Source organism: Eptatretus burgeri, chromosome 9 (genome assembly GCF_056783735.1).
Source record: "Eptatretus burgeri isolate ZD-2024b chromosome 9, Ebu_testis_v1, whole genome shotgun sequence".
Taxonomy (NCBI): Eukaryota; Metazoa; Chordata; class Myxini; order Myxiniformes; family Myxinidae; genus Eptatretus; species Eptatretus burgeri.
In genome coordinates, this window is record NC_140969.1 from 71,780,209 (window position 1) to 71,797,708 (window position 17,500).

The following is a 17,500-nucleotide window of genomic DNA, read 5'->3' on the forward strand; positions in this document are numbered from 1 at the left end:
CAACAAGATCAAGTGACAAAATGACATCGACTCATCACATGCCTTCCAGGTTGTCAACCGACCGACTGAAGTCGAATCATCTAATTAATAACAGCGATTATAAAATCATAATAATCATTATACTTTAGTGTGGAGCACGTGGCTCCTGTTTTGTTTTTTGGTATACCATGTCGAGGCTCATGTAAGAGCTAATGCACAGAACATATAACAAGGCAGGAGACGAGAGAGGCAGGAGATGGAAGCACAAAACAGTGGGGACCAGAGACACGTGGAGTTCTGTGGAAGGGAGAGGGATGGGGCGGGGGAAACACGGTGTAAACAAGATGGACGTTACAGTGACTAACTTTCATGAAGGAAAACAGGGAATTTGAAGGAGGTAGGTTTGGGGTGGATTAATGGGGGTATAAAAGATCAAGGTTTTGGATGGGGGAAGATATGAGATGGTGGTGAAGGGCTGTTTTGAAGACCTGGAGGGAGCAATGGGATTGAAGAGAGTGTGCAAGTTTGTTCCAGAGGTAGGAAAAAAGAGAAATGAAGAGTGAAGGTGACCAGTGATTCTTGATTTTGGCAGTTTCACCAGACGGGGGTTTTTGGCGGACCTTGAGCGAGTACCCTGTGAAAATACCGGGGGGGGGGACAGATCACAAAGAGAGCAAGGAGGGGCAAGGCCGGAGAGGAGACAGTAGAAGACGAAAAGACCACTGATCTGCCTCTGGTGAGACAGCGTGAGAGACCCAAAGACTCAGTTTCATCATGGGAGATACCAATAATCTTAAAAGCTTTCGTTTCCACAGCGTGAAGTCGAGCTAGGTGTGAAAGCAGGAGCACCACCCCAGAGGGGAGAGCAGTACTCCATCAGACTGTGGATGAAAGCTTTGTAAGTGGTTCGAAGCTCAGGTGTGCCAAGGAAGGACTTTGCATGACATAGGATGCCCAGTCAGCAACTGGCTTTGGAGGCCAGCTTGGAGAAGTGGCTTTCCCAGGAAAGATCATGGCAGACAGTGACACCCAAAAGCTTGAATGAAAGGACTTATTCAAGGGGATTGTTGAGAAAGTATATGGGGGGGTTCCAGATGGTCCTTCTGGAGAGACATAGTGAGGGTGTGAGATTTGTCAGGATTGAAGGAAATATTCCAAGTGTTTGACCAGCTTGTGATTTTATCAGGTCTGCAGAGAGTGAAGAGGCTGCTGCTTGCCGATCTGAGGGATGAGAGATGGTACGGCAAAGGATAGAATCATCAGCAAAGAGATAAAGAAGATTTTCCAGGGAATCTGAGAGATCATTGATGAAAACCAGAAAAAGCACAGGGCCAAGAACACTGCCTTGAGGAACTCCAGCCTGGATAGGAATAAGAGATAATTCCATTAAGAGCCAGGCGTTGACTCTGACAGGAGAGCAAATCCATGAACCATGAGTGGAGATTGCCTTGGATACCATAAGAAGAGAGTTTGGTGAGCAGTGCGGGATGTCAGACCATATCGAAAGCTCACGATATGTCGAGGGAGATGACTCTGATCTCATGTTTGGCATTTAGGACCTCCATCCATTGTTGGGAAAGAAGAAGCAGCATGTCCAGGGTTGAGTGACCTGGTCCAAATTCAAAATGATGGTCGGAAATCAGGCCATTGGAGAAGAGGAAGGATTTTAATGTCGGAAGTGATGATGGATTGCATGACCTTGCTGATGATTGGGAGCAGGCTGATTGGCCTGCAGTTGCAGGGATCAGTTTTTGCACCATTTTAATGCAGAGCAGTGATGTTTTCTGATTTCCAAGCAGAAGGCATAGTTGACCTTGAGAAAATGAGAGGGTGAGTCGAACAGAGAGAAGGCGAGCAAGAGCAGCAGAGCAGGTTTATAGAACACGAGGGCTGATGCTGTCTTGACCAGTTGTAGAATCTGAGTCGAGGTTTGACAACAAGCTCTCCACCTTGTCAGAAGAAAAGGACACAGACTCCAGGAACATCTGCTGAGAGTTCATGGGTAAGGTGGGTACATAAAGTGATAGGTTTGGGCCACAACATTTAGAAGCAAACACAGGGATTAGGCATTCAGCCTTTTCACGTGCATTGTCAGCTGTGCAGCCATTTGAGGTAAGGTTGAAGTTGGAGAAGGAACATATACCAGAAACAGACAAATAGATGCCACAAGGATTTGTTGGAGGGAGACTGGTTTGAGAGTTCAGACTTGAGATCAGAAAGATGATGTTTTCTGGCTCTCCTGAGGGTAGATACACACTTGTTCCAAGCTTTGTGAAAGGAACTGAGATTGCTTTCAGTAGGATTTGCCTTCGATGAGGCAAAGGCAAGTTGTTTCAGGACAACTGCCTCACCACAAGCTTCAGTGTACCATGGGTGGGAGGAAGGGTAGGACAACTGATGACGAGATGGGATAAGTCTGTGCATGAAAGAGAGCAAATTTCTTTGAAATAATTCCCAGGATGAGTTGATGTCGGATAAAGTACAAATGGGAGACCAGTCCTGAAGTTTGATGGCTGCTTGAAGACCCTGCCAGTCAGCCTGAGTGAAGTGCCAGACTCATCACTACTGAGGTGGTTCTCTGATAACAGCCAGAGAGATGACCGCTTTATCAAGCATATGGTCACATGATCCGATTGAAGTCAAAGAAGAACAGCAGATATTTTCTGAGAAATTCATCAAAATCAATTCCAGAAGAGATGGAGTATCATTGGCTGAGTTCCAGGTCAGGAAGTTGACAGATTGTGTCAGTCCCATTGAGTCAGAAGTCCTTTGCTGAAGTGCAATGGCAGATGAGAGAGGTACCCATACCCAGCCAACTGACTTGATGGCAAATGAAGTCACCACATATGAGGAAGAGAGAGTTTGGATGAGTGGATAGAAGTTGATACATGTTTTTGGCAAGTGTGATGTAAATGGAGTCATCACTGTATGGTGAACGGTGCAACACACATCTCAACAAGAGGTGAGAGCGGAGGGGAATCCGTAACCAGAGGTATTCCTGGGGGTATGGAGGAGTGAGGGCAGTGCATGGAGAGCGAAGAATAGAGTTTTTGATAAAGAGAGGAATTCTGCCACCAGGACGAGGTTCAGGTCTATCATACTGGAGGAGGGGGTAACCAGTGAGAGATACTAAGGAGTCAGAGACATCTTGAAGGAGGAAAGTTTCTGTGAAGCAGATATATGTCTGGTTTGTCAGTGGCAACCTGTATGGAGAGATCAGTCGGGCTGGAGTGAAGGCCCCAGATGGTTGAGGTTCACACTGTAAAGGAAGAGGGAGGGGAGGAGGCTTTGGGTGCAGGGGAGGGGAGGGGGTGGGTAATGAGAGGGAGGAAAGGTGGAGGTATTGAGAGTTGTTGACAGTTGATGACAGATTGCAGAAGAGCTAGGGGATAGGGTCGGATGGGGAAGAGGAAAAAGGGCTGTGTTGAAGGGTTGAGTAAGCAATGCGGAGTAATGGGAGAGGGGAAAGGGGAAGTTGGAGATTGGAGGAGGTGGAGAATGAGCTGGAAGAGAGAGAGAGAGAGAGAGAGAGAGACAGACACAGAGAGAGAGAGAGAGAGAGAGAGAGAGAGAGAGAGAGAGAGAGAGAGAGAGAGAGAGATAGGGTGGAGAGATAGGGTGGAAAGATAGGGTGGAGAGATAGGGTGGAGAGATAGGGTGGAGAGATAGGGTGGAGAGATAGGGTGGAGAGATAGGGTGGAGAGATAGGGTGGAGAGATAGGGTGGAGAGATAGGGTGGGAAGGAGGCAGCTTTAGGGTGGAGATTTGAAAGGAGGGGTGAGGAGGAAGAATTGAGTGAGAAAGGCATGGGGGGAGCCTTTGAGAAAGGTGAGGGGGAAGTGAGAGAAGTTTGCTTTGAAGAGAGGAGGTAGTTGATTTGCAAGGGAGGGCTGAGAGGGAGGCTTTCAGAGTGAGGGGAGATGATGGTAGCAGGCACGGTCATGGAGGAGGAGGGAGAGGGGAAGGATAAGACTGGGTAGTGGTATGGTAGAGGTGGGACCAGGCAGGGGAGGAACAAGATTTTATGGGGTGGGAAGAGTGGGAGATGTGATGAGAGGAAAGAGAGAGCGTGTTTGACATTGAGGATTGTGCTGACTAAGAGTGTGAGACATTTGTTAGGTTGGAGTGCAGCTTACAGATGCTTGAAGACCATCCAGTTTGGGATACCAGAGGGGGAACTGTAAGTAAGGCAGAGGGCAGTGGAGAGATGCTAGGATTGGGGGAAAGATGGGAATAATAAGGAGGGTTTTAAGAGGGAAGGAGGTAGATTTAAGGAGGTGGGATGAATTTGCACTGAAGTTGGGGGGGGGACCAGATAATAATGGAAGATGAACAAGAATTGCAATTTTTTTTTTAATTTGTAGGTCAGAGATTCATTTAAGTACATTGTAAGATGGATGGAGTGCAGAATAATTGACAGAGTGGAGAAAGGAAGTGTTGTAACATGGAATTTTAGACATGGGATGAAAGAAAGGTCAAATTGAACACATTTTGAAAAAGAAGAACCGGGTGGAGCGAGGAAGTTGAAGAGTCAGTACAGGAAGTCACGCGGTTACGAGGGGTATAAGGTGAGAAGGGAAAAGATTTTTTTGCTGTATTTTCTAAAATTTTAATACATGAAACAGAGGGTAGAGTTGGGAGAAATAATGAGGGTGGAGGGAAAAGTGGGGAAAATAAAAACTGATGGTAATAAGGAGAAAATACAAGTAAACACAATCGTGCACATTGATGGGGATGGTTAGGCCTCAGGGAAACACGATATGACAAGACCAATGAATACTCAACAATTAGTACCAATTCACACAAGTTTTGAAACAAAACCGAATTGGGAACACAAGTAAACATGGAGGCAAGAAAATGACAGTCAAAACATGACAAACAACGACCGGAAACTTATCTTTGAAAAAGTAGGCAGAGACCCCTGGAGAGAATAAACCGTCGCTCAAAAACCGGAACCAGAAGGTTTGCCTAATACGACACCACAGACCACGTCGTCACCGAGTGCAGGTAACCACACCCCCAAAATAGCACCGAGCAATTCGTGAGGCAATATTCGACATCAGGGCTTCCGAACCGTGGTGTCGCTTCTTCGTTGACCGCACTTGCCAATCCCGCTCTCTCCGTTCTCTTGCCAAGACATGCTCTGGTTTCTCTGATCGCCTCCCTCACACCAAACTCCACTCATGCGTTCCCTTCTCGCTATGAGCTGCTTTCCCGTCCTCTCTGATTGCCTGCCTCCTCTCACGCTCTTCTTCTCCCCCTTACTCATGGCACGCCCATCAATCATCAGCTTCGGGGGTATGACTTTGCCCGCTGTCACCCTTGGAGGTGGAGCTTCTTCCTACTTGGTTATGAAACTCAGTTGTCATGGTTGTTGTGGTTACAAAAATGTAATTCTATCATTGCTGGTTTGAAATACAAAAACATAGGGAAAAATCACAGGAAGGCGATTACAAACAGGGGGATGGGGGTGATTTATCCTTAATCCCTTTCTAATTAACACCGCACCACCCTCCATGTGGTGTCAAGTAACAGTTACTCTATACGATGCTATCTCTCCGATGAAATTCCTCCATCTACCCCACAAACATAACAATATTGTTGGATCCGGTCCGGATTCAGATCATCACCAAAATTGAATCAATTATTTCTTGTCACACACCAAACCTGTCCACAAAGTTTTGTCCAAATCTGTCAATAACTTTTTGAGATATTGTGTTATACAGTGCCTTCGGAAAGTATTTACAGCCCTTGACTTTTTCACATTTTGTTTTTGTGTTACAGCCTGAATTTGAAATGGAGTAAATTTTTATTTTTGCCACTGATCTACACAAAATATCCCACAATGACAACATGAAAACATGTTTTTAGAAATGCATACAAATCAATTAAAAATGAAAAGCTGAAATGTCTTGCGTCAATAAGTATTCAACCCCCTGAGTCAATACTTTGTAGAAGAGCCTTCAGCAGTGATTACAGTTTCGAGTCTTCCTGGGTATGTCTGTATCAGCTTCTATTTTTTTTTACATTCTTCTTTGCAGATTTTCTAAAGCTCTGTCAAGTTGGATGGGGAGCATCGGTAAACATCAATATTCGAGTCTTTCCATGGATTCTCAATGGGATTCAAGTCTGATCTTTTGGGTCACTCAAGGACTTTCACATTCTTGTTCTGAAGCCGTTCCAGTGTTGCTTTGGCTGTATGCTTGGGGTTATTGTCCTGTTGGAATGTAAATATTTGCTGCAGTCTCAGGTCTTTTGCACTCTGAAGCAGGTTCTCCTCAAGGATTTGGCTCTATTTGGTTCCATTCATTGTTCCCTCTATCCTTGCAAGTCTCCCAGTCCCTGCCACTGAAAGGCATCCCCATAGCTTGATGGAGCCACCACAATGCCTCATGGTAGGCATGGTGTGAGATGGGTGATAAGTTGTGCTCAGTTTCTGCCAGACATAACGGTTTGCATTGAGGTCAAACAGTTCAATTTGGCCACTCTCCCATAAAGCGTACATTTGTGAAGTACTGCAGGGATTGTTATCCTTCTGGCAGGTTCTCCCATCTCAGCCAAGCAACTCTAGTTCTGTCAGAGTGGTCATTGGGTTATTGGTCACCTCCCTGACCAAGATCCTTCTTACCTGGTTGCTCAGTCTGGTCGGACAGCCATCTTGAGGAAGAGTCTGGGTAGTTCCATATCGTTTATATTTATTAATGATGGAGCTCACTGTGTTCTTGGGAACTTTCAGCACTCTAGAAATTGTTTTATCCACTTCCCCATAACTCTGCCTCCTCACAATTCTATCTCGTAGTTCTACAGACAGTTCCTTGGACTTCATGGTAGAGTTTCTGCTCTGACATGCACTGTCAACTGTGGGACATACATACATGCATACATACATACATACATACATACATACATACATACATACATACAATGGGAGCATGCACCACAGTGTGTCGCTGCATCCACTTTCTGCTGGTACACCAGGGGCCTCTGTCTGACCATCCTCCAGGCAGATGCCTGGCCCATCTCCATCTCTTAGGGATAGGACATTCCAGGCACCCACCCAAAGAGACTGCCTCAGGTTAACCCGAGGAGACTGCCATCTGGTGGACGACACCTCAGCACCACTCTGACACAACAGTGTGTTTTTGCAGGATGAAGTGTTTTGTGGTGGCTGCAGTGCAAATCCTGCCACCAATCTCCGAGGGAAGAAAACCAACTGCAGGAGTGAAAGTTTCCATGGTAGGACAATAATAATCAGTTTAAAAGGTTTGGGGTTTTCACCATGTACGAGTTCTTAAATGAGCTATTTACATTCTTTATACTTTAAAAACAAAATAACTCCAAAGCAAAAAGAAAGTCGGCCTCAACATTTCAGGAAGCATGCTCTGCTCATCGACAGGAAGAAGTGATTCCTTGGGACTGCACAGTTTTCACTTTCTGCACACAACAAAACGTGACAAAAGTCGAGGGGCATGAATACTTTCTGAAGGTACTTGATATCGTTTTTGGCCTTATCTATGAATGGTGAATAATCACTTGAAGAATTCTAGTATCCAGATCTTCACCAAAATCTAATAATTTCATCCTTGTCACATACCCAACCTTTCCACCAAATTTCGTTAGAATCTGTCCACAACTTTTTGAGATATCCTGTTCACAGACAGACAGACATGGGTGACACCTAAACCTCTCCATCTTTAGTGGAAGAGATAACTAATGTTATTGCAAAACAATATTAATATTAAATAATAACATCCCCTCTCCCCAAAGGGTTTTTCATCCTTGGACAAACGATGTGTTAACGTGTGTAACTAGCTTATATTGGCATTTCGTGGGGTACCAATACCGGAAGTAAAAAATATTATATACCCTAAACACATATGATTACCTTTTTAAAGTCACTACTGATGTTTAACACTGAACTGAAAGGGAGGAAACCTGATGTTCTCGAGGCATTATATGCTTATCACATCCTCCACAGACTAACGGATCTGTGCCGACCCAACTTGCTCGGCTTCTAGGTCAGTCGCTAGATCAGCTGCAATTACAGGGAAAACTCTCAAATTCAAATTCCTTGGGACCGAACAGTATTCAGATTACAGAATTTTATGGATTTTAGAATATGAAACATCATTTATTATTATTATTATTGCTATCATTATTATTTTGTGTACAAAGTCAAGGCTCGTGGAAGAGCGATAACACTGAATGGATCACGATGCAACAGAACGGGTCAGGAAAACACCAACAGCAGGGTTGAAGGACAAAATATAGGGACAGTTGGACAAACAAGGGATGTCTCGACTCATGGCTTCCGCGAGGAGCGGTCTCGACTCGTGTCATCCACTAGGTCATCTGCCAAGAGCCGTCTCTACTCGTGTCATCCACCAGGAGCGGTCTCGACTCGTGTCATCCGCCAGGAGCAGTGTCAACTCGTGTCATCCACCAGGAGCTTGTCCTGCGAGGAGCAGAATTCCCATGGTGCGGAGGGCAGTGTGGGAAGCCCGGAATGCGGTTTGATTGGTGGGGAGCTGCTGGATGGAGTTTCTTGCAGCTGGGATAACTGGGATGCTGGAAAGGACTCACCTATTGGGTCTGGGAACCTCAGGGATGCGGCTGCATGTCCCATCATGCCACATCGTCACTGCCCATCTTCTCCATCCATCTTCCCCAATCCAAAGTATATTTAGGCTTTTGCAGCCCCGTCGGGCTGTGTGCGGTAAGGGAAAAAAAGAAAAGACCCATCTTTTCTTTTCTCCATACTTTTTTTTTCAAACTCTTCTTCTTGTCTCCTTCTCCCCTGAGTGAATGATGTCCAAGTCTCTTGTGGAAGTAAGATTGTGTAAGAAAGAATATACATGTTATGGTGAAATCTGCTCTCATGTGCCTTTTGCTTTATTGCTTATAAATACATGCTTTTAAATGATTCCGTGTGTGTGTGTGTGTGTGTGTGTATATATATGTGTGTGTGTGTGTGTGTGTGTGTGTGTGTGTGTGTGTGTGTGTGTGTGTGTGTGTGTGTGTGTGTGTGTGTGTGTGTGTGTGTGTGTGTGTGTGTGTGAATAAATGATTTCTTGTTGTTATTTCCAATCTGTCTTGGTTGTCTTTTCCTTGATTGGTCCGATACAGTGTATATGTATAGTTAGATGGGAAGTTGTACCCCACGTGATTTGCTCTGTTAGCCGGTGCTGCACCTCTCTGTTCCACTCGGCAGAAGATCACCAGGTGTGGTGCCAAGCGTGTGGCCTCTACTTAGGTTGCCGTGTCAATAAAAAGGTATCACGGAAACATCAAAGCATAACCCTGCTAGGCCGGTTGTCTAATTCAAGCGGCTATGGCTGTGTTAGAACTGCAACCCATTGGACCATGGAGTTATCTGTGGTCAGCAGCCTCAGGACCGGGTGTTCGGGAGAAACTCAAGTGCTTCCCCTCGTGGCGAGCCCCAAACCCCGGATACACAACTATATCTTCTTCTTCTTTCGGCTGCTCCCGTTAAGGGGTCGCCACAGCGGATCATCCGTTATGATCCGCTTAATGATTTGGCACAGGTTTTACTCCGGATGCCCTTCCTGACGCAACCCTCATCACCTCTTACGACACAGGGATCTGGTACACCTATTCTAACCGGGGCATACACTGGGACCAGTACACTGGTACTCACTTCGCCGACCTCGGAAGGATGACAGGCTGAGTCAACCTCCTGGTGTGTATTACTTCAAGCGGCCAACGGGGCTTGAACTCAGGATCTTTTGGATCCCAAGCCTCTACCCTAACCACTACGCCAACACCAGGCTGGATACACAACTATATATAGTATATATATATATATATATATATATATATATATATATATATATATATATATATATATAGTATATATACACACACAAGCCGGTAGGCAGACATGGGAAGTCGATCAAGTCGAATTTAGTCGTTTTTCAGCCGTTACTAGACAACAAAAGCGTCCATAGCAACGGTTCTTATTGTATGTTGTATGGTATGAACCTATCATCCGAGTTGCCTGTTAAATGGAATATACTTGGAAATATAATTGTCTGAGAAATTGGTCATTTTTCACCAGCGGTGACCAGTGGTGTACTCTATGACCTCGGCAGCCTTTCCCAGTAGAAAATGACAAAAACGTACAAAAGTCGTAGTACTTAATGGGTTATATAGGCCTATGAAATTTTTGGGCAACCCCAAGTTCAGAGGGTTGACATTTGAAAAGTTGAGGGACATGCAAAATTTTGAAGAAATGTTTTTTTGCACAATCGCTAAAGATTATGCATAAAAAGTTTCGGCATCCTACCTATCGTATTAAGAAAGCTAGATCTGGAGACCATTTGGTTGTGATTTTTCAGTTTCAGGGCTGCCATTTGGAAACAATAAGAGATAGAACCTGACGCGATGGGCCCGTTCGATGGGGAATGACCTGAGGATAAAGCACAGGAAAATTCATGATTCTAGATTCAAGGGTTAATGCTGCAGATTGTTTTTTCGTTAAAATAGCCCCACATTTAGAGGTTTTTCGGCCGTTGCTAGGCAACGGAGGGGACCATAGCAACGGTTCTTTCTCACACATAACTAGGACATACCATGAAGCTACCATACCAGTTTCATGTATATCTGACTCACAGTCTCTGAGATATAACGAACTTCGTTTTTTTATTGTTTTCGACCAGGGTTCATTCAAAGTCTATCTTCTCCGACAGTTTTCATAGGATCCGGCTGGAAATGTTTGACAATATGGCTGAATGTCCTGCCGACAGTTGATCGTGGCCCGATTTTTGATTTTCGAAAAAATAAATTTTTTATGATTTTTCAAAAATTTCAAAGTCCCGTTGCTAGGCAACGGTGGTGTCCATAGCAACGGTTCTCATTTGCACACAACTAGGTTATGGTATATATATATATATATATATATATATTGTTGTAGATTTCCCGCCCGTCGGCGTACGAACGACCGCGTATAACCAATAGCGGTCGCTTCATCCACTGAACGGACAATCCAGTCACGGCTTTCCGGATCAATGCCGGAAACCAGCCACGGGTGTGTTTTTAACCACACCACAACCTTGTCCGCACTCTTCCCGTGCGCTACAGGGTCCGATCGCCAAAATCTTCGATTTACCTAATTATTCGCGTGGGTAGGTTACCGAGAGATTGTACCTCAATGGGACCGCTTGGAAACGAGCGGCTTAAGCATCTCGCTTCCTTTTGGGATAACCGAGTGGGGTGTTATCGAGCAGTCCCGTTGGACCCGATCACTTTACCGGCTATTTAAAAACCAACTATATTCCGAGTGCAAGATGGCAGCTCAATTAAGGGAAGAGGACGCAACGAACAGGTTTACATTCACACAAGGACATTTATTATAATAAAGCATGTATGGAATTAAACAGGGCAAAACACATATGCAATTATACAAGCAACAAAAGCACGACAAAAGAACAACGACCGTCTATACGAAATGCAATGCAAACATTTACAGCACACAAAGCACTTAACAATTTCCTACTTTTTAGACGGACCCACGGACACATGTACGCACACACACACAACCAAGAAATGGTGGCAGAGGCCTTTAATAACGAGCTCCAGAATAACGAGCTCCAGAATGTCGTTTAATAACGACAGGTGAGCTGAAACCCAGAACGTATCTCGAACCTCTCCACCTCGTGTGGTCTTCAAGTTGCTCGGACCCGGGCTCCAGCGAGAGCGAGCTGGATCCAATCGCCGTGAGCTGCGATCCTTCCCGAGCTCCCATGAATCCTCCCGCGCTTCTCAACACGTGCTGGTGAGATGAGGCGCCGATCCTTCCCGTCGATGCGTCGCTTCCCCGAGGAACCACCTCCAAGAATAGGTCGATGAGTCGCACCAAGCCGGGAACCAAAATGGAGAACAAAGAGCTCCACAAACCAAGAAGAAGAAGAAGCCACCATTCACAGCTCGAGCCGAGCAACCGGCTCAACTTCCTTCCAAAACAAAGCAGCTCAAAGGAAAAAGCTCTCCCGAGCCAAACAGAAGCCGAAGCTCACTGAACCACCAAAGCAAAAAGCCTCAAAAAAGCCTCCTCCTGAGCCAGGCCGCAGCCGAAGCTCACTGAGCCAGCCGAAGCAAAAAGCTTCCGAAGGCCTCAACCCTAACCCAAGCCAAACAGGACCCGAAGGTCTGCTGAGCGACTACTCTCTGCCGAAGCAAAAAGGTTACTACTCCGACTTCCAACACGAACAAAGAAAAGATCTCCTCTTATCCTTCTCCCGCCCTTCCCCCGGTCCTGGTGTGACTCATGACTCATGCCTTCGTGCTCCATCCCCCGCTCAGCCATGGGTGGGAGGGAGTTGTTGACATCATGAGTCACAGGACAGCAGGGTTCTTCTTCCTCTTCGCAGAAGAGGGGGAGGGATGTCTCCATTGTTCGTTCCCTAACTATTAAATCGATCCGCAGCGCATCTAATCTATTTCTGAACATTTAAACAATGGAAGGTGAGCTATCTCGGGAACAAGCACTTATCGACATAGCTGACTAAAGGAACCTGTATGTTGTGTGCAATCAAATTCCAAAATTCGTAACAATATATATATATATATATATATATATATATATATATATATATATATATATATATATATATATATATATATATATATATATATATATATATATATATATATATATATATATATATATATACACACACACACACACACACACACACACTCACACACTCACACACACACACACACACACACTCACACACACACACACACACACACACACTCACACACTCACACACTCACACACTCACACACTCACACACACACACACACACACACACACACACATATCTTGGGTGCCATTTTGAATGTTGCAGTGACAGCTCGCGCTTGGTTATGTGAATAGTGGCTTCAAAATCTCGGTCTCCATGAATGCTGTATTGACTGTTTGACTTGGAGAGAACTACCGACGCCATCTTCTTCTGGGCATACACAGTCACATGCACACATTCCCTGTTGAGATATTTCATGAGGCAAAATTATCTCGCGTTCTGCACATTTGCAGTTCAGTGGATACACAGACTAGTGGATAGCAGGGAGGGGCAGGGTGAGGGTAGGCAGTGGAGAGGGTTACATTTAAACACCAAATGTTTGGTTTTTGGATGTAGGACTTGAAAGTAGGAAAGGAATGGATGATTCGTCATGATAAATGATTATTCATTCTATCAAAAGCATGTTGAAGGTTCAACCATATTTGAGGTAACATATTGACATGTTACCTCAAATATCACCTGACTTTATAGAGAAACCCAAAATTATTTGCCCAATATCCACTTGTGTTCAATCAAAGAGTCTTCTCCATAATACTGTCAGTAATATATGTGATGAGTATTTGTCTGACATGTCTAATGGCGTACACACCTGTTGAGGACTTTGCAGTCTTTGTTGGAGCTGCAACTGCAGCTGATTGGGTGAGATTTGCCCCTGGGATGCACCCAGCAATTGAGGTGCAGCGGAATGTGAGGGTATACCACCCAAGTGAATTCCCTGTGTCATGTACAAGCCATGCTGTGCCACACTGGCAGCATTGCTTAAGTGAGATGGCTGGCTAACAAAGGCACCACTATAAGGCACCGAAACAGTACCCCTGTTGTAGGGATGTCCATACACAGCACTGGGAAGAGCACCTGCTGCTGTGTGTGGGACACCAGTCTGAAAAAGAAAATGTATCACATCCTCTCAATGTCTGCAGCCAAGTAATATGAATCCTTATATTTTTGCTAAAACCTTATACATCTGTTAATATTTATGTCTTGTCCTGTTTAGCATTCCATCTAAATCCAAGGGATCGTGATGCTGGAATCACAGGTTCCAATTCCATAAAGGGTTATTCATCCAATGTCGATGAATGTGCTTGTAAATTTATGGAAAAGTGCATTGATGTCCCCTAATGTCTACCTTGCTTGTGATTTATCTACTTGGTTACTCCATGACTCCTGCAATGGGGAGGGAATTTTGTTTTGCCCCAACAATGAAGGAATGATTTAGAGCAAATGTCAATCCCTTTCAAAGTCGTTTACAATTTTTCCCAGGGTGGGTAAGCTTTCCAATGGCATTATATATATATATATATATATATATATATATATATATATATATATATATATATATATATATATATATATATATATATATATATATATATATATATATATATATATACCTCTCCTCCCCTTTGAAAGACCCTTTATCTGTTGAACATGTTTTTAAGACCTGCATCAACATGTCAATTCCTAGTGCTTTGTCGATCTCAGCGAGGTCCAGGTCGTTGGTGCTGTTCAGCAGGGTGTTCAGCTGATCCAAAAGGAATTTTTCATCATGCCGTGATGAGGTGTACGTTGGCTCGTCCATGTGTGCTTGTGCATTGCACGGAGAGCTGTGGGTACAAACAAGGAATGGAGTGCTCAAGGCAAAGGATCTGCAAAAACAGTCTACACCAGGCTATATGATCATGTTCATATTTGTGCGATTTTTTTTTTTCACAGATTTACAGCAGCAATCAAACTCACCTCTGAGCTGTCTCGCTTGGGTTTGAAACCCAATGAAGCTATGAGCTGTCGTGCTGGTGTTTCACATGGAGGGCGATTCATCAAAGCATGGGCCGTCCCTCGGATGGACGTTAAACGGACGTCCAGTCTGCTGGCATGAGTTGGTGGACATTAAAGATCCGATGGTATCCTTCAGGAAGAGTAGGTGAGCTATCGCCGACACCATGAACAATTTGCAAATACCTGCTCTAACCTACAGGGAGCACTTCATCAGCAGCCTTGCCACTCGCCTGCGAGTACTGATGTTCACCCACAGCCATTTGTTGCATATAAATGATGACGAGTAGTCGTAACAATCGAAGACCTAATATGAGAGCAAAGTCTGCATTTACATGCTCGTCACCAAGTTGTGCAATTATCAGTGAAATTCCATGGGAGTTTGATCTGAATATAAACTGCCATCTGGTGCAGCTCCGAATTGTATATAATTGGAGTCTGGGACAGTTGAGCGGGAACAAACAGAAACTACAGCAAATGATTGCCGGGCTGTGTCTGACGAAATACTGCATACATATAGATACCCCTCCTCCCCCTTTGAAGACCCTTTATCTGTTGAACATGTTTTTAAGACCTGCATCAAGATGGTAATTCCTAGTGCTTTGCCACTCTCAGCAAGGTCCAGGTCGTCCCTTTGTCGATCATGCCACATCGCCACTGCCCATCTTCTCCATCCATCTTCACCATTCTCAAGTATATTTGAATTAATCCCTGGACCCCTGTGAAATACTGCGTTAATTAGTTGGTTCAACAATCAACTTTGGGTTTTGTTCGAACAGTATTTGCACAAATATCTCCAAACTACAACCTCTCTAGTGATGGTGTCATGTTTGGGACTCCATTGGGATTGAGACATTCGCAACTCAAAACGAAGTGTGCATGTCACCTGTGCTTAGAACTGGCAAGATAGTCTAGAGGTATACATACACACTCAGGTCTGAGCTGTCTAGCCTCGGTTTGAATCCCAACCCAGCTATGAACTGTCATTCTGGTGTTTTACAGGACAGGAGATTCATCAATGTGTGTGCTAGTCTCTCGGATGGATGTTAAACTGGGCGGGCACTGCATCAGCAGCAGAGCTGCACCCCCAGCAATGATGCCTAGCAGCAATCACATCGCTGCACACAAAATGAATGAACCTCTTTCATAATGAGGTTTCTATCTGTATCTCCTTACAACTACTTTGTTGCATCACACTCTTTGTGACATCGTTTGTAAGAAGCACACCACAACACCTGGTGGCTGTGTGCTTTGGCAGCTGCTGTCGTTTTCACAAACTTGCGACCTTGTCTGATATTCAAAGCAAAAATTCATGACAAACTTAGGGAAAGTGAAGCAGAGTTTTGTTTTCAGCAAGCAAACAAGAAAAAGGTGCCAGTCAAGTTAAGACACACAATTCCCCACAACCCAACAGCACCCCACCCCACAACTTGGTGACCTTTTCGGAACTACCTCAACAATCAATCAATTTTTGTACGAAATAAGCAAAATAAATCACCAATTGGAAGTGAGGAGACATCATTGACAGTTTCAGTAACAACTGCATGCTTAAGTAATCAAAAAATGAGGAATATGGAGTCCAAACCCTCGTATACCTGACATATCCAGAGTCATAGATCCAGAAATCAAGATTGTTTACCACCTGGACGTCCGGCTGTGGGCCAACACTCTCAGGTGGACCTGTTAGGAACAATTTGATCAAAATTGCAGACTTCTATAAATCTTTTTTTAAAAACATCAATCAATGTGACAAACTGTATCCACTGATATTGCCAGTGATCTCAGGATTTTTGCACAGATTCATGTGAGCATGGCGATAGAGGAAGACAATTGATTATCAAGTTCAAAATGATACCTTGTGCTGATTATCAAAAGTATTCTTGATAATCAGCACAAGGTATCGTTTTGATACCATGTCCTGTACTTGATGTGATTAAGTTGAAGTTCTGTCAATTTGAAGCAGAGCACATAACATCGAAAATTGTGCATTAACTGTCAAGCAGGATTATTTAAAATGATGGTAATTCCACAACAATGCTGGGAATGGTAATAAACTACAAGTACAAAGTGTAGATACACACACATATAGTGGGTCCAGTGCAAACACTTGGATCTTTAGGTACTCCTCCAGACTCAACTCCTGTAAGCAAGCTTGTATATTTATTCTAGTTTTCCAATCCATGCACTAAGAGCATACAAACTGCATGCTAACCTGTCAGAACGACACAGCTTCGCCAACCTCACTCGGACAAATATTTAGGAATCTCAGGTGTGGCCAAAGCTTACCCGTTAGGAGCAACATCCTGGTCAGAAGGTAGTTGTGTGGGTGTGAGTGTGGACAGCATTACCTGTGCTGCCACAACCATAAACCCGGTGACCAAATAAAGGACTGAATAACCGTGCCAAAATTGTGCACAAGGACAACCCTGTTATTTTACACTTGCAAATAACACCCGTCACTTTGCTGATGGGTATATTAAGACTGTGGGGTGGGGGGGGAGGTGAAAAAGAAAGAGGCGGTCGAGAGAGAGGGGTGGAGATAGAGGAGGATGGAGATAGAGGGGAGGGGAGAGAGAGGGAGTAGGGGAGGAAGGGAGATGAGGGAGGGGAAGAAAGGAGGGAGAACAGGAGGAAGGGGAGAGAGAGGAGGGGCGAGTGCGTACCACCTGTGGGTACTTTCTCCTGTGAATTAACACTACATAACATGGGGTAGTGCAGGTGACTGAACTGCATACGTAATACCTCATCGTTCACTTCACCTTATCACATCACTCAATCGGCACTGTTACATTGTAAAATGATGTGTGCAAACATCATGAACATACGTGTGTGTGTGTGTGTGTGTGTGTGTGTGTGTGTGTGTGTGTGTATGCATGCATGGTGTTGGCTTAATGGTTAGGGTGGTGGGCTTGGGATCCCAG

The 17,500-nt window shown here is 44.5% G+C and overlaps 1 protein-coding gene across 8 annotated transcripts in view; it reads right to left on the reverse strand.

Annotated features, from left to right (window-relative positions):
• The window catches only part of LOC147020337 (nuclear receptor coactivator 1-like), a 99,419-nt gene that overhangs the window by 6,870 nt on the left and 75,049 nt on the right, over positions 1-17,500 (reverse strand). For all 8 annotated transcript variants that reach the window (XM_085895641.1, XM_085895646.1, XM_085895648.1 and 5 more), the window contains 3 exons: positions 16,175-16,259; positions 14,248-14,410; positions 13,396-13,686 (listed from right to left, as the gene is read on the reverse strand). In XM_085895641.1, the coding sequence (XP_085751767.1) occupies positions 13,396-13,686; positions 14,248-14,410; positions 16,175-16,259 (539 nt within the window). The remainder of the gene's footprint in view (positions 1-13,395; positions 13,687-14,247; positions 14,411-16,174; positions 16,260-17,500) is intronic.